A 15,686-nucleotide genomic window follows, 5' to 3' on the forward strand; every position below is an offset into this window, starting at 1 on the left:
GCTTCAACGAGCACTTCCGTGTAGATAAATCATAGACCTACGGTTCTAGACATCTCAGTCCACCATTTGTTTGAAAATATCCTTACCCACCATCTGTCAGTCTCACGGCTTGAGAAGACCCCTTTGTGAGGAATCTGGAATGCTGTGGTAAAGGGTTTGGATTTTATCCTGTAGATGGAGTCGACTGAACATATATAAGATGTTCAAAGATATTAAAGATGCCACCTGGAGGAATGCATTGTTTTCATTCAAGGGACAGGAGGGTGGCTTGAGGGTGGAGCGCTGGGGCTTCCCAAGTGGCAACCCTGATCTGTTTCTGGCCTTACTCAAGGCACCCAAACTCTGCTGCCAGTAAACCCGGATTTTAATTCTTGGGCTTTAGAAACAGCAGAAACAAACAGACAAGCTCAAAACAGGGGGGTGTACTCGACTTCCCCTTCTTCCTTGCCAAGCCCACTCAATGTCATCGTGAATTAATAATTCTTCCCCTGTAACGGTACAGTTTGCTCTGTCTTTTCTGATTCACTTGCCATTTTTTTTTCCCCTTTCTTATTCCTGGCTCTTAACTTCTCTTTGGACTTAAGGAAGCCATCTGAACAATTCACTTTATGCTATCAACGAAAATTCCTATAATACACATGTGAACAATTTTCCTACTGAGATCATCTTCACAGACTTCCATTGCCCACTAAAGATTTCTGAATCTCTTAGACCTCATCCCCAAATATAGTCCGTATATTTTCACCATTTTGTCAGCATAATAGTGAGTCAATATAATACTTTTCTCTGTTTTTCTGATTTGCTGAAGTACTTCCCTCTTTCCATACTTTTTTTTTTTTTTAAGATTTATTTATTACCTATTTGAGAGAGTGGAAAGAAGAGAGGCTCTCAAGCACACTCTGTCCTGAGTGAGAAGCCCCACATGGGGCTCAGTCTCATGACCCTAAGATCTGACCTGATCCAAAACCAGAATTGGACACTTAACCAGCCGAGCCACCCAGGCGCCCTCCATGCCATTCTAAGCACGCATCACTACCGCGGCTCTTCCAGGATCGACCCACATCTACAATAACGTATTTATGGAGATTACATCTCTCACTATTCAGTACAACACACCTGGTCTTCTCTGGTATTTCTTACACTGTTTCGGTCTCTTTGATGAGAGCCGGAGCATCCTGGTAGTTGAAGGAAGAGTTTACTTCCTTGATAGGAGGCAGACCCCTCCGGCATACTCACAAAGTGGCACCTAAGTGCACAGATATTTCTAGATGATTTTTCCAGTTGACTTATTTCCCGAGTCTCTGGCCTTGGTGTGCAGAGAAAGGAATGCACTGGAGTCTCCAACCATGGGTTGGCCAGCAGTTGTTTCTTTCAATCTAGCCTCACCTGCTTCTGAATTCATGAAAATTCCTTGGAGATTCCAGAAATAGTAGTCCTAATTTTCAGTGCAATTTTAAATATTCCTCTTTTTCTGTGTCTTCAGAGGTCTTTCATTTGGAGGTTGAGGAATGCCATTGAACAAAACTAACTACTTGCTGTTTTAAAATGGAAATCCATTTTTGTTGTGATTTTGAAAGGTCACTGCAAACAGACGCTCAAAAGAAAAACAGAAACTATTTAAAGTGAATTAATGAAGGCAGATAACGGCCTGTGTTGTATTACACACGAGAGAGAAATCTATGTTTTGCTCCGGCCCCATGAACTTCTTTTGTTTCCTTGACCACATGGGAGTTCTCCTCCCTCTGCACGGGCCCCGTCTTCACCCCCTCACATATTTCCATCAGTCTCCAGCCTGGATCCTACTGTCCTTAATGACGTGGCTTAAATGTCCCTTCCTCACAGAGTCACTCCCAGTATCTATTTGATTGGATTCCTCCGCTATGCTTTTCTCTAGTATCTCATAATTTCCTTCAGGGCACTTATCACAACCCGAAATTATATGTAATTTGGTCATTTGTGTAATATTTGTCACTCCCTTTAACCTCAACTCCAAGGGCACAGAGCCATGTGTTCTAAAATGGCCGGAGTGATGCTGGGTTGTCTGAACAATATATCTCACGTTTGGCATGATTTCTTGCACATGAGAGGAGAAAAATAAAAAAATTGGTTATTAAGTGACTTCTGAATACATGGAGAGGATTAAGAATGAGAATAGCTTATGTATTTTGTATAGTTTTATGTGCTTTATAAAAAGCTTTATATAAAGCTTCATGTACTTTTTATAGCTTATATCCTTTGACAAACATTAGTTTTGAGGTAGTGGCCACTCCATGGGGTAGAGGACTCCACAATGCACAAGATCTGGAAGTCCCCAATCAATTTCAACAAGTCTTTGAATCGTTTCTCTAGAAAGAGCTGCTGCTGACAAAGCAAGCCATCCAAAACACAGAAGGTTCAGAGCAACCCTAAAACCGAGGCTAGTTCACCATCGCGTAGAAATACTTTCAGGAAAAGTATGGTGAGTTCAAATCCCAAAGATTTAGATAGTTCTTATTCCATGAACGCATCTGAAATTGAACATATGTCAAATCCCCTGATGGCGCCTCGACTCGGGTGAGGACTTAGAGTAAACACATTAGGGATGTTTAATCGCTTTGCCTTTTCAGATTATAAACGTAGCATCGTTCTGTGTCACAGCTTACATTCCGAAATGGACAAACTGGTTTTTTTGTTTTGTTTTGTTTTAACCTGCTGGATTCTGTTGAAAATGCTCTAGATTGGTTTCTTATTTAAAGGAATCCTATGGTCAAGTCTTTATCAGTGAGGAGCTTTTTATCCCATGAGTAAGTGCCCTTAATTTGTCTCATTTGCTAGTAATTATCTGGCTACCGCGTCTTCTCAAGGAAGGGCTCCTGAACAGAATGCAGTCTCATCACGAGGCAAACGATCCCCTAAGAAACTTGCTAACTCAGCCCAAATCCCAGGCAATCATAATTCCATTTTGTGCCTTTAGAAGCAGGAAGGAGAAAGAGTACAGCCTGGAAGCTACTAAGACTTCATTTTTTTTTTTCCTTAAAAAACAAAACCAAAAAAAGCCAACATCGCTAATCTTGAGCACTTCAATCGATGTGATCGGTAGGAAGAAGGGTTGTGCTGTGGAGTAAGGTTGTGGGGTTTAAAAGTCCCCTGGTAGAGGATGTCACCTTTATCTCTTGAACATGGACCCTGTGGTCTGAGAGGCCTGGGTGGAATTCAGCGTTTCCCTCTTTGAGCTCTTTAATGCCTGTGTCACATGGGAGCCCGGTGATCCCACAGGTAGTGAGAGAAGAGTGAGATATTTCAGACAAAGCCTTTGTCACACTGCCTGGCATACAGCAAACCCTCAAAAATAGTGGCCATGAAGATAGCACACACCTACAAACACAAATCTAACTCCTATTACCTTTGCAGATGTTTCTCTGCTTAATGAGTGATTCCCGGTCCTTGAAAAAAATGAAACCACCAGTGGGAATAAATGAATGTTTGGCGAAAACTATATAATATTTATGCAATTAAAATAGAGACATTTGGGATCCCTGGGTGGCGCAGCGGTTTAGCGCCTGCCTTTGGCCCAGGGCGTGATCCTGGAGACCCGGGATCGAATCCCATGTCGGGCTCCCGGTGCATGGAGCCTGCTTCTCCCTATCCCTGTGTCTCTGCCTCTCTCTCTGTGTGTGACTATCATAAAAAAAAAAAAGTCTTAAAAAAATAGAGACATTTTAAACAAAAACAAATAAACGATCGGACATCTGTGTCTGGGCTCGCGTGTACGCACACATGTGCACACGTGTACGATTTTCTTAGAGGAAAATGATGAAGTCTTAGCATGGTGCTTAAGTAATGACATTCCACGGGGCCCGTGCTGTGTCCCTGTTCTAACCCTTGCCTGTGGAGAAAGGCACTCTGTCTTTCGTGGTTTGCCATCTGGTTCTAATTGAGGGGAAAGGCGAATAAAAATAAAAATACCGTGTGTGGTTTAGTCCGGCTTCACCTTATAATTTTTGTGGAAGACATTAGTTGAATATGTACTTTTCTCATAGCAGAGGATGCACTCCCCTACCCATCTCTTTCAAGTGGCCGTTCCAAAGTCCCGACGTGACAATACACTAATCATACAACTGCTGTCAACAACGCGATCTGGGTTTCCCTCCCTGTCCTCTCTGTATCACTCTGATCAGGGGGGACGGGGTAACTGGGTGACGGGCACGGAGGAGGGCACATGATGAGATGAGCACTAGGTGTTATCCAGGAAGTTGAATTTAAATAAAATACCAATGATAACTACTGGAAAAAGAAAAGAAATTCTTAAGGAGTGGACTCTAACCATTTTGCAATTTCTAAGAAAAATCACCAAGCTGTTAGTGAAGTAAATATCTGTTTAATTTACAAACATCAGTAGTATAACTGATATTAGTCTGGAGAAAGACAAAGCACACTGAATTATACATGAACATCTAATTTTTCTGTGTAAAAAAAGATTTTGGAAGGAAACATCTGCATCGTCACAGGGTACCCTGGGATTTTAATAAGGGAAGAGCACAGTCCACTCTAAATCATTATCAACTCTACATCGTAATTTAGCAGCAAACATGTTAACATGGGAACATTAAGGTAATCAAGGAGCTTTATTGTTTGGGGAAAAAAAAAATCACAGTTCTTGACATTACAGCCTTCTCTCTCCCCACCCCACCCCCAATAAAAGGGCAAAAAATGTCAAGGAAATATTAATTTGTAAAATATCTACTTTTCTAGTGTCCATTGCTACACACCGTTTCTGTTCTGTGAGGACATGCTGCAGAGGGGCGGGCCACTTCTTCCTGTACAATGACCGTCTCACACATAGACTTTACATACTCTCTGCAGGTGTCCTGAATGAGGCCAGTAGGTCGGTGACACCAGTGGTCAGATGTCAAGGTAAACAAACAGACCAACATGTATTTATCCCAAGATAACACCCTAGGTTAGTACTATTGCCAAAAAAAACCAAAAAACAAAACAAAACAAAAAACCCCGAAGATCCTGATTTTTAAGTTTGAAAAATATACAAAAATATCAGGACAATTATAAATTAATATATATTAAAGCATTGAGAAACAGTAAAAGGATGGCCTAAAATGTTAAGTACAATGTACTTTGATACAATAAATATTTCTCATTGAAACTGAATACTGTATAGGGCTGTTTAGAACTCATAGAAACAAAAATTCATATTATTACTAATTTATTTATCAATAATCTATTGGTTCTTTATCATCTCCTTTATCATTTATATTACAAAAAAATTAATACTGGAAAACGGTAGATAAACACTTTTGTGTGCTTCTTCTGCTAACATGCTGACGTTTAAAACGAAGGTAAAACTTATTTGAGCACTCCCATCTCTCTCACGGAAAGAACCCAGGTCTTCAGGACACTATTTTGCACAAAATATTTCTCAAAACGCCCGTTCTGGGCATTCTAGAGTTCCGCTCCTCGGCCTTGCATCCTCATGCACACACACACACACGTGCTCGGTCTGTCCTCACGAACCACAGAGACGTGAACGAGGGCACACGGGGTCCAGGGCCCGGGCGAGGTCGCGGCGGCGCAGGCCGGCCCGGCCCTGTCCCCGAGCTCCTGTGGCCTCCAGCGCGCTGCCAAGGTGACCTCGTGGGGGCGATGCTGCCCGTCGTGCTGATGCCTCCTGCGGGTCGGTCGGTCGGCCTCGCTCTCTCTCGCTCTCGCTCGCTCTCCATGCTTCCCGAGCATCGGGGAAGCGTTAGTTCAATGCATTTTTCTTTTCCCGAATGCAGAAAAAAAAAGAAGTCTTTATTCTCATAATAAAAATAAGTCTGTTCTGTATTTTACAATATATTTCAAATATCTCCACTCTGAAGCGTCAACTAGTCCGCGGCCGAGGAGGAGAGCCCGCTTCCGAGGGGCTCAGGCGGCGCACCTGCTGCAGCCGCACTTGACCACCTTCTCCACCTCGTCCACGAACGACGAGCCGTCCGTGCACTCGAAGGAGTATTTCCGCCGCTTGCTCCGCAGCGGCCCGCAGCACTGCCCGGCCGCGCAGCCGCCCCTGCACTCCAGCCGCGACACCTTCTTGGTGGTCTGGCAGGCCGCGTAGCCCTGCTGCTTTGGGTAGTAGTCCCGGACGCGCTCGCCCCGACAGGACACTTCTAGGACAGAACGAGAGGCCCACGCGTGGTCAGGGGCGCCGCCCGCGGTCCTCGACAGCTGCGCGGGCCTGGCCTGCGCCGTCCGCCAAGCGCCCACCGGGCGCTGGACCGTAAACGCCCGCTGTTGGCCCGGGCGGAGGACCGATTCCTGCCTCTGTCCCCTCACTGCAGAAGCACGGACGCGTCCTCGCTCGTCCGCTCCCCACAGCTGGCTCGCTTTACCAGGGGCCGGGCCAGAGCGCGTGCCTTCGGGTTTACTGGACCCGGGGCCGTGTCGTGCAATCTGTTACTTCATTCGAGGCACGTCCCACTAACCTCACAAATTACCCTCGTCTGAACTAGTTCAAAAAGAGCCATCTGCTAGAAGCGTCCACGGGCACGTTCCTCTGCTCTCGTCCCTGCCGCGCGCACAACGAAAGGCGGGCCAGCGGAGGCCGGGCGCGTCTGGCCACGCGGACAAAGGACAAGGAGAAAGGTGGGCCCCGAGGGCGGCGTGTTCCGCTCCGCTCCCCCCCCCCCGCCCCGCCCGCTCGGATCAATCAGTAGATTCCACGGTCAAAGGGGACCCAGTCCCAGAGCCCGAGCGCACTTAGGAGCGCCCTGTCTGCGCCACAGAGCTGGACGAGGGCAGCAGGTGCAGGCAAGGGGCAAGCGGGCGAGCGGCAGGCGCGGCAGGAAGGACTGGGCTTCCCCGCGTGGAGGGACGCGCGCAGGCCACTGCGTGGAGGTTCAGGGCCGTCCCCGCCTGTGCCTTCGCACGGCTGAGAAACCAATGGGGAGCCGTGCGCAGACCCGGGGTTCCCCAGATCACTCCCCTGCGTGTGCACGCCCCTCTCTCGCTCTTTCCGGGGGTGGGGGTGGGGGTGGGGGCCTCCTGCTTCACAGGCTGGCGCCCAGGTGGGTCGGCTTACCTCGGTCGCAGCTATCCCCCGTGTACCCGCTGCTGCATTCGCAGTAGGGCTGGCCCAGGCCCGAGAGCCTGCATTTCCCGTGCTTGCACCTGATGGCCTGGCAGGGGTTGAACAGGTCCTCCTCTTCGTCGCAGAGGACGCCCCCGTGGCCCTCCAGACACTTACAGCTGTAGGAGAAGGCGTTGATGGGCAAGCAGGTGCCGTGCACACATCTGCGGGCGGCAGGGGGCCGGGGTGGAAGCGCATGAGGCCGGCGCCCGCAACGGAGGAGCGCGATGGGGACACGCAGACGAGGGGCCCGCAGGGCTCACCCCCTTCTCGCCCTTCCCCCGCTGCCCCCTCCGCCCCCCGGTTTGGCTCTGAGGGTGTGCGTGCAGCCCGCAGGCAGCTGGAACTTACTTGTTCCCGAGACAGGGGTCGTTGGTCCTCTGGTCACACAGGGGCCCCGTCCAGCCCTCCTCGCACTCGCAGGTGAAGCCCGACTGGCTGCTGGGCTGGCACGCGCCGTGGGCACACACCTTCCTGTGGCACGGCTCGCAGCCGGGCAGGATGCCGGTCTGCATGGGCACCTGGCGGAAGTCCTGGAGCTCGCTGTTGATATACAGGTTCCGGATGCAGCCGTGGAAGCTGGTGCCGTTGTGCCCCGGGGCCTGGCGCAGGGCCGCGGCCACGTTGTTCCTCCCGGGCATGCCTGCGTGGGGACAGGGCGTCAGCGCTGGCGGGGTGAGGGGGCTCAGCCACTGCGGGGGGGGCAGGGCGAGAGTCCGAGGGCAACCAGAGGTCACCTGCCGGCCGCAGGGTCTCGGCCCTGCTGCACCTTAGAGGCACGAGGCCTTTGAAGCACCACTGATGCCGGGGAGCTCGGCCCAGGCCTACGTCATCAGGTCATCTAGGTGGGGGAGGGGGTCAGGGGGGTCTTTGTTTGCATGTGTCCTGTGCAAGACCCTCCAGGCAACGCTGATGCACAAGCAGAATAAAGAACCAAGTTCCCCGGCGGCCAATCTCTGATTTTTAACATTTATCTCAAATAAAACTCGACACGGGGGCATAAAGATATGAAACCTAGGGGGACCCCTGGGTGGCGCAGCGGGTGGGTGCCTGCCTTCAGCCCAGGGCATGAGTCTGGAGTCCTGGGATCGAGTCCCACGTTGGGCTCCCTGCAGGGAGCCTGCTTCCCTGCCTGTCTCTGCCTCTCTGTGTCTCTCATGAATAAATAAAAATATCAAAAAAAAATATGAAACCTAAAAGCAGACCTCAAGGCTCAAGGCGAGATCAGGAATCCGGGAGATCTGTGCTCACCTGTCTCCACCCGCCTCTTCAACCTGGACACGCACCCCGGGAGCCGAGAGCTCCAGGAGACCCGGTGCGGCGTGGGGGACACGCTCAGTGCCACCCAGTAAGGCGAGGCTGCAGACGGGCGCACGAGAGGACCTCGCGACCTCTGGGGTCATGGTTCAGTCCATCCGCCTTTGGGGGGTGGCAGCTGGGTTCCCAGTGACCTCTCACCCCAGCCCAGCAGTCCAGCTCACCGCTGGCGACATCCTGAGCCCAGTCGTGGCTGTCGGCCTCTGAGAAACCCACCCGCGGTTCCTATCACGGCAGCACCTCATTCACGTCATCTTAATCTTCTTGCTAATTGAGCGCGAAGCCCTCGTGTGCCAAGAACTCAGGAGCACAAGAGAAAGTCCTCGGAAAACAGACTCTGAGGTCTCTGCGTACAGAAGTTCCACTGGTGACGGTCGTTTGGGAACCTTCTGCTGGCAAAGCTGCGGAATCTTTCCACGGCCCACGCCAGGCCCTGCAATCGCCCCTGGATAGGATCCTACACGAGGCAGCCCTCCAGACTGCAGCGGGGTGAGCGGGGTGAGGGCGGGGAGCCAGAGGCCTCCTGGGTGGCCCGTGTCCCCGCACGTGCACCCTCGCTGCCCCCGGGCCCCGCGCGACAGCCGGAGGGCACAGGCTGGGGCAGTGTCTACTCTCAGTCCCTGGAGGGGAGCTGGGTCGTGAAGCCCGGGGCCCACGGCGCTCGCGGGGCCTGCCCGTGGCAGCGTCACCTTCTCTATCCAGAGGAGCGCTGGCTGGCTTCCGGCAGGCGCCACAATCACGCAGGCGGGCGGGAGGGCCAGGTCTCTACTGCTGGTCCCTGGGCACGAGGGCCACTTAGTTCCAACCATCGTGGGGCTTCGCCTCCTCGCCCGTAGCAGGAGTGCGTGGACCCGAGAGCTGTTTCCATGTGCGTCATACACGTAAGGTTCACCAAAGGTCCGGGTCAGAAGGCCCCGTGCCCTTCCCACTTGAGGCCCGACGGGTAGGACGGGCCGCGGTGCAGGAATCCACACGTCCCCACGTAGCTTGGCTGCTTTTGACGCCACGTGCTCCCTGGTCCTCGGCTTTGAAGTTCCCTGACTTCAGACTTTTAGTCCGCGTCTGTCCGGCCTTGGAAATGGGGTTGTTTGGGGCGGGCTCACACCGATGAGCCATTTCCCAGAAAGCACATGCCTCGTCCTGGGATAAGTGCTTCTAATTTCATCAGACCCATAGTTCATCATAAATGTGTAGACTTTTAAGTCCACACTGGGATGGTCTTTTTTTTTTTTTTTTGACATTAAAGAACTTCCAAACTTTTTTTTTTTTTTGAAGATTTTATTTATTCATGAGAGACACATACACACACAGAGAGAGAGAGAGAGGGGCAGAGACCCAGGCCGAGGGAGAAGCAGGCTCCATGCAGGGAGCCTGACGTGGGACTCGATCCCAGACCCAGGGTCACGCCCTGGGCTGAAGGCAGACACTAAACCGCTGAGCCACCCGGGCTGCCCCCAATCTCTTTTTAAGATCTTATTTTGACAGCGGACCAGGACACCCCTGCGCGAGGGTGAGCACGGGGTGAGCACGGGGAAGGGCTGCCGCAGGGCCCCAGGTAGTGGGTGCGCTCCCTTAGTCCCCACGGAACGCTAAGAAACGGTCTGGCCCGACTGTGCTCATGTGAGTGACGAGCTGCTACGGCCTCGTGTACCTCCCCCAACAGGCTGCCGTAGCATCAAGCGCCAGGGTGGGAGCCGGCCCTGCCGCACGGCCGCACGCTTCTGCCGAGGGCACCGGGGTCTTCGCTGGCCATCGGAATGGAGCCACGGTGCTGGGGGCCTGCATTCTGCCCTCCCTGCGGTCCGCGCCGCGGACCATCGCTGGAATTCAATCTACCAAGCGACAGGCAGCCCGGGAGAGCGGCGTTGGCCGTAAGCTTTACGTACTTCGGAATGACAATAATGGGACCAAGTGTCAAGACTGAGGTCGTCCGCCCAGGGTGGCCGTCGGAGCGGATCTGTGATGCACGGAGGGGCCTCCGCGGGCAGCTCCAACTTTAAAAGAAAGTCCGCGGGGTGACGCGCTCTGGCTGGACTATCCCCCGCCGAGCACGGAGCGGCGCGGTCTCGCGTGCAGTCGGGCCTCGGTCACGGGCAGTTGAGAAGGCGCCGCGGGTCAAGCCGCTCCGTTTTGGGGGAGGACTCTTCTGCAGGCGGACCCGGGGCTCGCCGTCCTCCTTGGCGAGTGCCCGTCTTCAAAGTCGGAGAAAACAGTGAGCGTCGCCACCTCCCTCTCTTCCGCTGACTCAGCTTCTCCGGCCTTTGCCACCCAGGATCCAGGGCTGTGGTCTTGGTCTTGGTCTCATTGCCTTTTTTTTTTTTTTTTTTTAATTTGAATTACCCTCGGTTCAGGTCTCTGATCTGGAAGGAAATGGACCCAATATGTTCTGTGGCAGTGAGGCCAGAATGGAAGTGGTTTCCCTCAGGCCTGGATGGACAGACGTGCTATGTGGAATCTTCCAGACCCTCTGTCCTTAGAAAGATGGGCCCTTTTCCATTTGGAATGTAAAAATTTTTTCTTTTTCTTTTCTTGAGAAATGTTTTGAGGCACACACTCCCATTTTGTAGGTGCCCCCCACTCTCCCAGGCATCGTAAAGGGGTTTTAAGAGATTCAGTGAAGTGGCTTCTGATGAAAGCACAATACATCAAGGGAGGGACAAGCCCAGAAATAAACAAGAAGCCGCAAAACTTAGATTGCTTCCCTTTCTGCTCTATGTGGAAAGGTGAGGGGCAATGCAGATAGATGGCTTTGGGGTCAGAGGGACCAGACCTGGACTCAAACGAGGTCTCTGTAACTTCATGGCTTTGTGGACTTGGGCAAGTTTTGTCAAGTCCTCACGCTGTCCCTTCGGGACTATGATGCAAAATAAAATCGTACCCACTTCCTCAAGTCCCTCCTCGGACGGGAGGATCATGACGACGGCCAAAGCAGCAGGGTGCTGGACGCCCGGCATGCGCTCAGGGGGTACGGTCCCTCTTCTCTGAGACCGCAGGCCCCCGCGACCTGCTTTACCCACCCCGACGTGGCTGCTAACGGCATCGCGGGCAAGAGGTGGAGGCCTTTATTTTCAAAGGAGTCTCACGGCTGTGATTCCCACGAAGCAGTTAAGTCCGTCACCTTGCTGAGCAGACGTGGTATGCAACACTTTCATAAGGACCCACGGTGGTTCCTCAATGACCTGCCCCCTCGCCGACGCCCGAGAAGAAGCGGTATTTCTCTTCCGACGCTGCAAACTGTAGGCGTGTGTCAAGCCAGCTCCCAGCAATGTGGCAGCGCCGGACACACACTTACGGAGCTGATCCAAGATCTTTCATGGTTCCTAAAAAGTCAAAGTTCTCTCAGACTGTTAAGATCTTCTGCTGCTGAAAATCACAAAACAAAACAAAACAAAACAAAACAAAACAAAAAAAACAAAACAAAAAAAAACCCAAGGCATTCTGGACTTCCAGGGCATCCCAAAGATGCTTTCAAGGGAGTCTTTGAAGGGATGACATAAATATATGGGATCCCAAGGCGACTATTTGGCAGGAAAGAATGGAAACTCTGTGAAAATGCCTGCCCTGCGGAGCAAGTCCGTTACCCCGAGCTGCACAAGGACTTTAGCTTACTTCTCTGTAAAATGAGTTAATTTTATCAATTCACCTCAATGCAAAGGGACTTAATTCCGTGCAACTCAGTTCAACAGCACATGCGCTCTTGCTCCTTTGCCTGAAAACTGAAATTCTGTATCCCTTGTTTACAGGCGACCCCCCCGCTTTCCCCCACGGAGGAAAGCCCTCTCCTTTGTGGGTCCTCCGCTTGGGCTCCTTCAGAGCCGCCCACACCGCCGTGCCTTACCTGTTCCTCACCTGCCTTCTGATTGGTTACAGATCAAGTCCAGAATCTTCACTCTGTCATTCCAGCCCCTAGTCCACGCTTCCAACCCGCTGTCTTGTTCATTCCCCTTAAGGTCTTAGCTAACCAGAGGTACTTCCTGCCGCCCCAATGCAAGTGGTGCATTTAATTTAACATTTGTTCATTTATTCATCACTCAATTTTGTTAATAATCAACTATCATCTACGAGTTGGCAACGGGTAGCACAGACCATCTGGAATGGGAAGATATGATAGCCCCACCTTGATGCATAAAAGCAGCACCCGGGGCCCATGAGTACTTGCTGTCACATGTGTGCTCTCTCTCTCTCCTCTCTCTCTCCCCCCCTAACACCTTGCTGTGTGGCCACAGGCGTGCTATATAATCTTCAGGTCTTGTAAGTAATAAATCTCTACTTTTTCTTCAAGATTTCCTGCTTGGCTGTTGCTGATGGGCACTGTACAATCATATTAAGAACCACAAGAACCTGTCCAACCATGACCTTGGTTATTGACAGGGTGAGGCAGGCACAAACAGGTCTCTTAATACACATCCCGGGCTCTTTCTTTTCTACCGTTGCTGTCCGTCTTTCAGTGATTGATCACTCTTGGTCAACGGCCATGAGGCCAGGGATCAACAGTTTCAGAATCAGTCTGTGATGAGAGTCACACGGTTTGGGGACCCCCTGAATTTGGAACACAGCTTACCTCCTACATAGAGTGGAGAGTCAAAATTCAGAGTGGACTGCTTTGACAAGTTGGTGATGATTTTGGGGCTCCCTCCATCCACGGAGAGGGACAGGCTCTGATCCAGGGCAAGTAGTTCCACAATGTGAAAGTTTCCATCATTGATCGTCTCCACGCTACAAAGAAAAGGTAACTTAGCTGACGGTTCAATTTTCTTTTTATTAACAAAAATAAGTTAAACTACAAACTCCAATAAACACTTCTTAGGAAAAGATACGTCTCTCTAGCATTAATAAAGATAAAGGCCGATAGCTGATTTAAAAATAGGAGGTATTTCCGGAGAAAATTATTTCCGTAGAAATAATCAATTTCTACTTCTTAGGAATGGATACAAATTAAGCTTGTCTTCCCATCGGGAAAAGTGGAAATGGTACATTTAATCACTGTCCGGTCATATTTTTCCAGGGACAGGTCTAACGGCCATTCTAAAACTTGAGAGGGCTAATGGAAATTCACAAAATGGATAAAAACAAAAGGATTAAGAAGCTGTGGTAAATGAAAACTGGGGGTTGAAAATAAGATGAAGTTGGGTGCCATTAGCTGGAAGGTGCTCTATGGTTTTGAAGTGTGGTTGTAAACCTAACACGAGGGTTACCAGCAGGCAAACATGAGCATGGGACCAGTGAAGGAAACGGGGTCGATACACGACAGTGTCAGGAAGATACTTACCTCTCACCATGGAGGCAAAATATGGCAAAATGGAAGTTGGAGTCAAAAATAAATGGTGACTATTAAGGAGCTAATATACCGGGATAGTGACTAGGAAGACTGAAAAAAATACGGGAGCACATGATAGAGGAACTGGGACTACCTAGTATTCCCTACGTAAGATGATGGTTTAAACTTCTGGGAGATGATACTTAAATTTGCAAACAGGGTGAGCCTGGAAAGTAACAGAAAAATGTATTGACATTTCTGTAGGGTTCTCACCACGGGGGTCTGATAATATTCCTTTGTTTGCCGACATAGAATAAAAAGGTTTTTGTGATTTGACCACAGTATAAACCATTCTGCAGAGCTGTGAAAACAGCTGAAGTCATCTCTAGTCTTAAGCAGTGGTAGCAAGAGTCCACATGTACAGGGATGTTTGATAACCCATCTCAGATATCACTTTTTTAAAAATGCTAATTATTAGATATGCCGATCAACAGTTTTACCACCTACTGATTTAATTATCTCAACCTTTGATACCAGTAAGACCAACAGAGGAAACAACATGAAAATCGTTTACTCCATCAAGTTGTACACCAGCTGGTAGTGGGCTTGAATATGATTGTCTTCGAAGGGAATAGACTGGATGGTGATATCAACTAATGGTTAAGCATATCGACTTTGGAGTCAGGGAAACCCGGATTTGAATCCTGGCCTTGCATTAATGCAATGTCTGACCTTAGATAAGTTACTTGATTGCCTCTACAATTCAATCTTCTCTTCTTTTAATGCTAATAAATATTTCTCCCTCTGATGATTAATTGGAGGGCTGTACGAAAGGATTTTTTTTTTAAAGTGCAGGGAGAAGCCTCCATTATATAGAAAGAGCCAAGTGTTAGGTATTAGTATCACCATCACTACCACCATTGTCATCATACAAATAATCCAGAATCATTTCAGCATATTCAGGAAGAAATTAGTTAGCTTTATTTTTGATATTAATTATAAAACAATGCTAAAGACTGGCAGAAATAGAGTAACTCCTTTGGGGAGTTCAGGTTACTAAAAGTTTTAAGTATTTTACTATTTTTAAGTATTTACTATAAAAAAGTATTTTAATATTTTATTAAAATGAAGATATATATAGAGAGAGCGGTGACCAATTGCTTTTCCCCTCGTGATCATATACAACATGTGTTTTATACAGCTGCTCTATGAACACTGACCTTGACTAAACCATAAATAATAAGGGGGCCCCCTTTTTTCCTTTACATTTGCAAAGAAAAGTCCCATTTGTAGTAGAAAATGGGTTCTTGGTCATACGTCAGTCCTAGACAATCAATCCTGGCATGTCATCACGAATGAGAGTGGTTTGATGCAGTATGACCGTGTAAGCTACTTGAGAACAGGAGCCAAGGAGCCAGGTATTACTTATTTTTGTATTCCTTAATGCATCCAGTAGAGTTTCTGATAAGTAGTAGATGCTCAACAGATTTATGTCAAGTAAATGAAATATAAGAGAGATTTGTGAAGAATAATATATAGTTTTTTTAGTAATACTAACTGGATTATAGTTCTAGATAGTCAAGAGGCTTCAAGCATACGTAAGGAAGACCATCTAAAATATGCATTTTATTTAAAAATTTGGATTTTTCAGTAGCCATATCTTGAAGGAAATGTTGGGAGATAAATCTTGCTCAGCCTGTCCTAGGTCTCATTAGATGTATGACGTTGGATTTGTGCGATTTCAGGTCATCTTTCTCTGGTCAGGGAAATGCAGATACTAAGACCAAAGATTTGCACAGCACATACCAGGGGCCAGGTAGTGTTCTAAGAACTTTCCATGTCTTAGCTCATCAAGAATCACAGGGGCCCTAACAATTGGGCACTTAAGGGACACAAGGACTCCAGGTGGCACAGACAGAGGCTAAAGAGACTTGAAGCTGTGATCTCTCTTTCTAGAGTACACGTTTTTATTTAATTATGCATCACTTTTACAATAAAAAGCCCCAAAAG

General features: G+C 49.1%; 1 protein-coding gene across 7 annotated transcripts in view; it reads right to left on the reverse strand.

The window, feature by feature from the left end:
* Positions 1–4,337: 4,337 nt before the first annotated feature.
* SLIT2 (slit guidance ligand 2) overlaps positions 4,338–15,686 on the reverse strand; it is a 349,622-nt gene continuing 338,273 nt past the window's right edge. For 5 of the 7 annotated variants that reach the window (XM_038533594.1, XM_038533592.1, XM_038533593.1 and 2 more), the window contains 4 exons: positions 12,981–13,135; positions 7,454–7,745; positions 7,055–7,266; positions 4,338–6,143 (listed from right to left, as the gene is read on the reverse strand). In XM_038533594.1, coding sequence (XP_038389522.1) covers positions 5,902–6,143; positions 7,055–7,266; positions 7,454–7,745; positions 12,981–13,135 — 901 coding nt within the window. In that variant the 3' untranslated portion in view covers positions 4,338–5,901. The remainder of the gene's footprint in view (positions 6,144–7,054; positions 7,267–7,453; positions 7,746–12,980; positions 13,136–15,686) is intronic. The other 2 variants (XM_038533595.1, XM_038533591.1) reach the window with 2 other exon arrangements.

Source organism: Canis lupus, chromosome 3 (assembly GCF_011100685.1).
Source record: "Canis lupus familiaris isolate Mischka breed German Shepherd chromosome 3, alternate assembly UU_Cfam_GSD_1.0, whole genome shotgun sequence".
Classification (NCBI taxonomy): Eukaryota; Metazoa; Chordata; class Mammalia; order Carnivora; family Canidae; genus Canis; species Canis lupus.